Source organism: Telmatherina bonti, assembly GCF_933228915.1.
Source record: "Telmatherina bonti genome assembly, chromosome: 19".
Classification (NCBI taxonomy): Eukaryota; Metazoa; Chordata; class Actinopteri; order Atheriniformes; family Telmatherinidae; genus Telmatherina; species Telmatherina bonti.
Genome location: NC_136617.1, coordinates 36559592 through 36569326, shown reverse-complemented (window position 1 = coordinate 36569326; position 9735 = coordinate 36559592). Strand labels below are relative to the sequence as shown.

Genomic DNA, 9735 nt, shown 5'->3' with positions numbered 1-9735 from the left:
TGGTCTCTAGGATCCTGAAAGACGGACCTTCACCTGGTCTCTAGGATCCTGAAAGACGGACCTCCACCTGGTCTCTAGGGTCCTGAAAGACGGACCTCCACCTGGTCTCTAGGGTCCTGAAAGACGGACCTCCACCTGGTCTCTAGGATCCTGAAAGACGGACCTCCACCTGGTCTCTGGGATCCTGAAAGGCGGACCTCCACCTGGTCTCTAGGATCCTGAAAGACGGACCTCCACCTGGTCTCTAGGATCCTGAAAGACGGACCTCCACCTGGTCTCTAGGATCCTGAAAGACGGACCTCCACCTGGTCTCTGGGATCCTGAAAGACGGACCTCCACCTGGTCTCTAGGATCCTGAAAGACGGACCTCCACCTGGTCTCTAGGGTCCTGAAAGACGGACCTCCACCTGGTCTCTGGGATCCTGAAAGACGGACCTCCACCTGGTCTCTAGGATCCTGAAAGACGGACCTCCACCTGGTCTCTAGGATCCTGAAAGACGGACCTCCACCTGGTCTCTAGGATCCTGAAAGACGGACCTCCACCTGGTCTCTAGGATCCTGAAAGACGGACCTCCACCTGGTCTCTAGGATCCTGGAAGACGGACCTCCACCTGGTCTCTGGGATCCTGAAAGACGGACCTCCACCTGGTCTCTGGGATCCTGAAAGACAGACCTCCACCTGGTCTCTAGGATCCTGAAAGACGGACCTCCACCTGGTCTCTAGGATCCTGAAAGACGGACCTCCGCCTGGTCTCTGGGATCCTGAAAGACGGACCTCCACCTGGTCTCTGGGATCCTGAAAGACGGACCTCCACCTGGTCTCTGGGATCCTGAAAGACGGACCTCCACCTGGTCTCTGGGATCCTGAAAGACGGACCTCCACCTGGTCTCTAGGGTCCTGAAAGACGGACCTCCACCTGGTCTCTGGGATCCTGAAAGACGGACCTCCACCTGGTCTCTAGGATCCTGAAAGACGGACCTCCACCTGGTCTCTAGGATCCTGAAAGACGGACCTCCACCTGGTCTCTAGGATCCTGAAAGACGGACCTCCACCTGGTCTCTAGGATCCTGAAAGACGGACCTCCACCTGGTCTCTAGGATCCTGAAAGACGGACCTCCACCTGGTCTCTAGGATCCTGAAAGACGGACCTCCGCCTGGTCTCTAGGATCCTGAAAGACGGACCTCCACCTGGTCTCTAGGATCCTGAAAGACGGACCTCCACCTGGTCTCTAGGGTCCTGAAAGACGGACCTCCACCTGGTCTCTAGGATCCTGAAAGACGGACCTCCACCTGGTCTCTAGGATCCTGAAAGACCTCTCCACACACACCTGGCTTCTGACAGGCAGCAGGTGAAGCGAGCTTGCAGGTGGGTTCAGACAGGCTGCCTGAGGAGCGTCATGAGGAAGATGGACCGCTACAAGCAGGAGGAGATTCAATAAAGGATTCAATAAAATGTTTCTGTAACAACTTTGCTGCATCTCTGTGTCTGAGCATCTTCTTTACAGCATTACATTCCCTACATTATCATTTATAATCCCTTTCCTGTTGCCAGATGTGCACAGCATCAGAGTAAACACCAGTTAAAACACGTGTTTCATGTAAAGGACATTTTTATACTGAAAATATCTTTGCATATTTAAAAGCTGTTTTATTAGTGTTTTGATTTAAACTTTATGATACTAATAAGCATGAGGGAGACATGCAGAGACACATGACAGTCTGATGTTACTTTATATAGTTAACAACTGACATAGATCACTCTAGTGTAGGCCATAATATATGATGATATGATACATAAAGTTATGTTTGCTGGATTTGTTCATTTATTTATTACAACTTCCTAAAAAGAATTTAGTGGGACGAACCGTCTCTGAAACGATGAGCCAACAATGAAGCGGGACTGGCAACAGGTCCGTACTCTGGGTACGTATGCAGGCGGGTCATACACGTTAGAAATAAATAAATATACGTACCAACTCATGTTCAGCCAATCGGAGGAGGATCCTTCGTCACCTTTAATGCGATGGAGTTTCATGAGAGAAGCAAATTCATTCTCGTAATTTAGCGCTTTGTTTTACTTTTGGTGGCAGAATAATTGTGGTCAAATGTGAGTTCATCACCACCGGTTAGTGCTCTACGTCCATGTTCCATTTGGGACAGTACTTACCCACCGTAGTGAGCACTACAGAGAAAAGTGCGTAGTGCACACTATGCACTAACGAAGTGAGACACAGCCTTTCATTGGCTGAAAAGTTCTGGTCTTTACCAGAAAAGTCACAGGCATGCAAACCACACATACCGAAACCACAGACTGACCAAAAAAACTGACGGACGGAGCCTTCATGATGTCACCTGGAGAACTGAAATGAAGCACGGTGGGAGGGGGATGAGCGATTGACACCCATCAAACTCCAAGCTGCCTGTAGCTAAGAGCCTACTGAGCTAACAGAGCTAACAGGAGCTAACTGACCTAACAGGAGCTAACCAGCTAATGGACAAAGGTTAAAGCTAAGGTGTGCTGTTAGCCGGCTTGTGCTATCCTCTGCCTTCCTGCTGTCAGATATCAGATACCAGTCAATTAAAAGGACATGCAGCTAATCATGCCAAATTTCCAGATATAAAATCTGGGGATTGACTCCCTTTTGGAGCTCCTAGTGGATGAGGTGAGAAGTACAAATTTTGGCACTTGGCATTAGCTTCACTTTTTACTGCAGGAGGTTGCCTCTTGACTGAAATGCATCATGTAGAGAGTGCTGAATGGTAAAAGTGAAAGACTAAATTTATATCCATATTCAAAAATACTTTTCTGGTTCCTGGCCATTTCACGTTTCACTGGATCATTCTTTAAATGCTAATAAGCAAAGCTAGCATACCGAATTTAGTTGATAACCTTGAGAAAAAAAATATATAGCAATTTTTTTAAGCATTAAATTAAGTTTTTAAGCATTAAATAAAGGATTAAGTTTAATACATGACCTTTAAGAGAAGAGAAGAGAAGTCCTCCAGGTTCTGGAGAACCGGACCCCTTGAACAAGCTGACGGGTACTTTTATGGCCGGTGTCAGAGCTTGTTTGATTTTACCGCCAACAAAGACCTTTACACACCGAATATTTGTCCTGATGATTTATTTGTCAGCCCAGCGATGGACCGGCGACCGGTCCAGGTGTCATTGCCTCTTGCCCAGTGAATGCTGGGAGAGACTCCAGTTTCTCTGTGGGACTAAATGGTTCGGACTATGAATGGATGATTGAGCGGCAATGATTTTTGGGGAATTAATGTCGAGTAAACGGGAACGTCCAGCTGTTTTTTCAGACTGAGGTTGATGTTTCTCAACATTCACATCCAACAGATACACAATCAACCAATCAGAGAAGGCGTGTTGACCAGAGCTGGTTGTGAGCTATGCAAGTGTCCACTGCTGCTTCAGTCTGACTGTGTATCACCATGGCAACGATGGCTAAACATCTTGTTTTTCTCTGCTTCCTCAAACTAGCAGCTAGCTGACCCTCAGACTGTCCCACAGACGACCTGAAACGGCCGGGGTCAAGCTTCAGGTCCTGGACTAAACCAGTTCTCTTTTCTAGACTTGGATGAAGCGGCGCCTCTTTGTTCTTTTCTTCTGGAGCATCAGCACAAAAATGTTGCTTGATTTGGAATCCATGTTTTTTTTCACCCCTTCATGCTAGCATCACGCCACCAGGTATCGCGTTGTCATGCTAAAGTTGTTTCCTGTTCATGCTAGCTGAGTTAGCATCACGCCAACAGGCATGGTGCTGTCATGCTAAAGTCGTTTTCTGTTCATGCTAGCTGAGTTAGCATCACGCCAACAGGCATGGCGCTGTCATGCTAAAGTTGTTTCCTGTTCATGCTAGCTGAGTTAGCATCACGCCAACAGGCATGGCGCTGTCATGCTAAAGTCGTTTCCTGTACTCGCTAGCTGAGTTAGCATCACGCCAACAGGCATGGCGCTGTCATGCTAAAGCTGTTTCCTGTTCATGCTAGCTGAGTTAGCATTATGTCACCAGGCATCGCACTGTCATGCTAAAGCCGTTTCCTGTACCTGCTAGCTGAGTTAGCATCATACCAACATGCTAAAGCTGTTTCTGTTCATGCTAGCTCAGTTAGCATCACACCAACATGCTAAAGCTGTTTCTTGTTCATGCTAGCTTAGTTAGCATCACACCAACATTGTAAAGCTGTTTCATGTTCATGCTAGCTCAGTTAGCATCACACCAACATGCTAAAGCTGTTTCTTGTTCATGCTAGCTGAGTTAGCATCATACCAACATTCTAAAGCCGTTTCATGTTCATGCTAGCTCAGTTAGCATCACACCAACATGCTAAAGCTGTTTCCTGTTCGTGCTAGCTGAGTTAGCATCATACCAACATGCTAAAGCTGTTTCCTGTTCGTGCTAGCTGCGTTAGCATCACACCAACATGCTAAAGCCGTTTCCTGCACGTGTTAGCTGAGTTAGCATCACATCGCCAGGCATCGCGCTGTCAAGCTAAAGACGTTTCCTGTTCGTGCTAGCTGAGTTAGCATCATATCAACATGCTAAAGGTGTTTCCTGTTCGTACTAGCTGCGTTAGCATCACACCAACATGCTAAAGGTTTTTGCTGTTCGTGCTAGCTGAGTTAGCAACACACCAACATGCTAAAGCTGTGATTGGTTAATGTACCATAGATTCCACTATAACCTTTTCATACGTGCATAAAAATTAATGCCGCATTATTTGAATACAGTCCATCGATGGACTGGCGAGCTGTCCAGGGTGTACCCTGCCTGTCGCCCAAAGCCAGCTGGGATAGGCTCCAGCTTCCCCGTGACCCTGAATTGGATTAAGCAGTTTAGAAAATGAATGAATGAATATTTGAAAACAGTATTTTATTTCCAATAACACTTTTTTTGTTTAATTGGTGATATTTGCAATTTATTTGATTTATTCAAATCAAATCAAATCAAATCAAATTCACTTTATTTATCCGTTAGGAACTTCATTTGCGGGTAGAGCTGTTATTGATTTGTTTTAATGTATTTTATATAATATTTAGAAATAATAATTATAATTATGTAAATATTTTATCAAATTTAACTGCATCCTTTTCTTTTCCTACCTACTGTAAAGCAAACTTGTGTAATTAGAATATATGACATATTAGTTTCTGTCATAGATTTATTTATTGATCGTGGGTCGTCATACTGGATGAACATGAATACACCGTCCTCACTGATGGATATGACAGAAAAAGCTTGTAAATATGTGTCAGGGTAGTGTTATCTCGCGCCCCTCCGACTTGTGTTTGCTGTTGTTGTGGGTGCGTCTGTTGTGGGGGGGGGGGGGGGTCCAGCACACTGGCCCCTGCGTTAAGGATCGAGCTTGGCCCGGCTCGGCCCGGCTCGGTAGGTATAATGAATTAACCGGGTCGTGGTCTTGGGTCTGACCCAGTGAGGTTCTGACTGGAGACATTATTACCATCATGTTTCAGTGGAACTAGTCAGACCTGCTCCAACAGACTTTTCCTCTGCTGCTTCCCTGCTCCTCCAGAACCTCCAGAACCTTCCAGGACGGACCAGTGATGGGGTGGACGTGCGGATCTGTGCGCCCGCGGAGCTGCTGAGTGTCTTTGCGGTGATTAAGGAGGGGGGGGGGGGGACCAATAGCAACAAAGGAGACGGGGAGGAGGGAGGCTCCTCCTCTCCCTCTCTCTCCTCCTCGCGCTCCGCGCCTCGTGTATAAATCCGCGAGTTGACCCAGAAACGAAGTAGTTTAGCAGGCGGACGCATCGCGGAGGGATCGAGTCCGACACTTCCACAACTTCTCCGCGGATTCCACTTCCACGCAGCGGCCAGGTTCGTGCTTCATCTCCCCCTTCGGAGCCACACAAGCCCGGGGGGACGGAGCCGCGCGCCGTGGGGGGGGAGGGGTCGGAGGCGCCGCTTTATTTTCCTGTGATGAAAAGTGATGGTTTCAGGTGAGATGGGAGGAAAAGAGGCTCTGAGATGAGAGTCGGAGAGTCCAGGTCTGGGAGCATCTGGGTCTTCAGGAGAAACAGAGAAAAGTCACAACTACGGCAAGCCGGAGTGGCCAGAAGCAGGGCTTCATCTCCTCGCTTCACTCTGTGTTCATACGAAGTGTCGATGCACGTTGGACCGGTTGTTGTGTTGTGACAGAAGGTGTGTGTGTGTGTGTGTGTGTGTGTGTGTGTGTGTGTGTGTGTGTGTGTGTGTGTGTGTGTGTGAGTGAGAGAGCGGTATTTCACCAAATGAAGCGGTTGGTTCCGCTCAGATGGAACCAACTCTACATCTGTGGAGGTGGAAAGCGGCGAAGCGGAGCGGCAGCTGGAGGTTCCGGCGCTGCAGAAGAAGAAGAAAATATGTCAGAAAGCTTCAGCGAAGTGTTCGGCTCGCTGGTTGGCGTCTTGGTGCTGTGAAGACCGGGTTGAAACTGGACGTGGGAATGCTGAAAATGCTGGGAACGCTGGGAATGTTGGGAACGCTGGGGATGCTGGGAATGTTGGGAACGCTGGGGATGCTGGGAATGTTGGGAACACTGGGAATGTTGGGAACGCTGGGAACACTGGGAATGTTGGGAACGCTGGGGATGTTGGGAACGCTGGGGATGCTGGGAACACTGGGAATGTTGGGAACGCTGGGGATGCTGGGAACGCTGGGGATGCTGGGAATGCTGGGGATGTTGGGAACGCTAGGGATGCTGGGAACACTGGGGATGCTGGGAATGTTGGGAACGCTGGGGATGCTGGGAACGCTGGGGATGCTGGGAACACTGGGGATGCTGGGAATGTTGGGAACGCTGGGGATGCTGGGAACGCTGGGGATGCTGGGAACACTGGGAATGCTAGGAATTCTGACCTGGCCACCGGGTTCTCCCAACATCTCCAGTTTAAACTGGTCGTTTTTCCCACGTCGGCTTCAGCTTCATCTCAGATCATAATTCCTCACATTGATCCGATTACTGGATATGTTTCCATGAGTTTTAATCGGGAATAAGAGTTTATTCTGTTTAAAGAGATGACCATGTGAACGCCTGATTCAGAATTAGACTTAATCCAGATTAAGTTGCTTGTTCCCGTTTTAACTGCGGTGGTTCTGGGCATGCTCGCTACCTCCTCCAATCTCCCGCCTCTGGAACGTTGTCGTCCGCCAGCCGCTGGATCAGCGCTGGAAGAAAAGAAGCAGGAAGTGGAGTTAGCTTATTTCCAGTAAATGGAACTTAGATCTGGGCGACGTGACGATGTTTACAGTCTGGACGATAGAAAATGTTGTTTCATTGTTTACGCTACTATAGGCTGCTTTACTGCAGTATTTTACATCTAGACACGCTTTACGGCACGCTGCGATACATAAACATGTAGGAAGACGGCAGCAGACGTGTTTCAGAGGATAATTCACTAAAAGATGAGCAGCCGACCCAAACTGATGATCTTGTTCCTAAAAAGAGGCAAATTTCTGTCTGGATGCGGTTTGGATATAAAAAGAGCAACGTGGAACCGACAACAGACTCCGACACAACTAACTGATTTCATCACCTGCAGGAATCAGGATAAAGAATCCAGAATAAAGAATAGAGTCAATAAAAGCAGCGTCTAGTGGAGGAGAAAGCTCAGAATAAACTCCAGACGCTGCAGCAGGTATTTACCTGTGGAACGTCATACGGCCATAGTTCCCCCAGATGGAAGGAGATCCCTGCTGCTGTTGCCTAGCAACATCTGATACATAACTGATGTCTGACACAACATTACACAGTTTATATGGTTATGGATCGTTATGGGAAGGAGAAGGAGCGATGTCTGTCGTATCGCCCAGCGCTCGTAACTCTGGACTGAAAGCACGGCCTGAGAATGCGACGCGTGTGCGGCATGCTGCGTTTCACCGGGCGGTGAGATGGGACCTCTTAGTTGGCGCTTGTAAAAGCTTCGCTAGCAAAGAAAAGTGGCGGACGCGATTCAGGCGGGGTTTCAGACATCTGTCCATTCAGGCAGTGCTAGCGAGCTAGCAGTATGTCCGCACACCGTGATTTGAAACGACCGTGGCGGTCTGATGCGGTCTTAGCTTTGCTGCTAACAGCTAACACGGCTAACACATCTGTTTGTCTGTCTGCAGGCGCAGCAAGCAGCCATGGCAGAACACATGATGGTGTCCATGAACCACGGCTTCCGGATGGGTATGAACGGACCTCTGCAGCCCGGCGTGCGCGGCGGGCCCAACGGCCAGGCGATGCACTACGCCAGGAACCCTCTGAACAACATGGAGGCTGCCATGAGGCTGAGACCCAACATGGTGGGACCCGGAGGGATGGGCGGCCCAGTGAACGGAGCCATGAGCAGCCATCACCACCAGATGATGTCTGGGAACATGATGTATAGCGGCCAGACGCAGCAGCACCACCTGCACCCCCAGCAGCAGGCGGGACCCCCCCAGCAGTACCTCCCCGGGAACCTCACCTCCCAGCAGCTCATGGCGAGCATTCACCTGCAGAAACTCAACACCCAGTATCACGGCGCACCGCTGGGCTCGGCCAACGGCCACCACCTGCCCAGCGGCGCGCCGTACCGGGTGGGGGCGGCCCAGCTGTCCGGCATGCAGCACATGGGCGGGCCGTTGGGGCTGAACGGCGTGGACATGGACCTGATCGATGAGGAGGTTCTGACCGCGCTGGTGTTGGAGCTGGGCTTGGACCGCGTGCAGGAGCTGCCCGAGCTCTTCCTGGGACAGAACGAGTTCGACTTCTTCTCGGACTTCGTGTGCAAACAGCAGCCGAGCACGGTGAGCTGCTGAGCTGTTCGCCGGACGGAGCGGCCGCAGTCGCACGGCAAGAGGAGACGCTGCGGTTGTTTCTGTTTGAGCGTCTTCACACCGACCCTCCTGCAGAAGGTCCAAGAACCAGACGTACAGGAAGCAGGTGTTCTGCTCTCTGAGCCTTCAGTGGAGGAATCCTGATGTAGCCGTCCTGCCCGCAGCACATGTGCCTACAGCAGGGGGGCGATGTCCCCTACGATGACTTTGTCATCTGGTAGCAAACATCTATAAAATGTTTCTTCTGAATTCCTTCATACAGAGACAAGTGTGTGTGTCCAGGCTGCTTCTCCTAGTCCTGGTGTCGGCTGTTCCCATCGGCTGTTCCCATCGGCTGTTCCCATCGGCTGTTCTCATCTGTTCCCATCGGCTGTTCTCATCTGTTCCCATCGGCTGTTCCCATCTGTTCCCATCGGCTGTTCTCAGCTGTTCTCATCTGTTCCCATCGGCTGTTCCCATCGGCTGTTCTCGGCTGTTCCCATCGGCTGTTCTCGGCTGTTCCCATCGGCTGTTCTCGGCTGTTCTCATCTGTTCCCATCGGCTGTTCCCATCGGCTGTTCTCGGCTGTTCCCATCGGCTGTTCTCGGCTGTTCCCATCGGCTGTTCTCGGCTGTTCTCATCTGTTCCCATCGGCTGTTCTCAGCTGTTCTCATCTGTTCCCATCGGCTGTTCCCATCGGCTGTTCCCATCGGCTGTTCTCGGCTGTTCCCATCGGCTGTTCTCGGCTGTTCCCATCGGCTGTTCTCGGCTGTTCTCAGCTGTTCTCATCTGTTCCCATCGGCTGTTCTCGGCTGTTCTCAGCTGTTCTCATCTGTTCCCATCGGCTGTTCTCGGCTGTTCCCATCGGCTGTTCTCGGCTGTTCTCAGCTGTTCTCATCTGTTCCCATCGGCTGTTCTCGGCTGTTCCCATCGGCTGTT

General features: G+C 50.2%; 1 protein-coding gene across 1 annotated transcript; it reads left to right on the top strand.

Annotated features, from left to right (window-relative positions):
• Nucleotides 1-5780: 5780 nt before the first annotated feature.
• On the top strand, nucleotides 5781-9250 carry cited4a (Cbp/p300-interacting transactivator, with Glu/Asp-rich carboxy-terminal domain, 4a). The gene is made up of 2 exons (XM_079258243.1): nucleotides 5781-5853; nucleotides 8125-9250. The coding sequence occupies exon 2, from the start codon at nucleotides 8140-8142 to the stop codon at nucleotides 8797-8799; it is 660 nt and encodes a 219-aa protein (XP_079114369.1). The 5' UTR covers nucleotides 5781-5853; nucleotides 8125-8139; the 3' UTR covers nucleotides 8800-9250.
• The last annotated feature ends 485 nt before the right edge of the window (nucleotides 9251-9735 follow it).

Coding starts and splice junctions, on each gene's coding strand:
- cited4a (XM_079258243.1), top strand. CDS start 8,140: ATGGCAGAACACATGATGGTGTCCATGAACCACGGCTTCCGGATGGGT.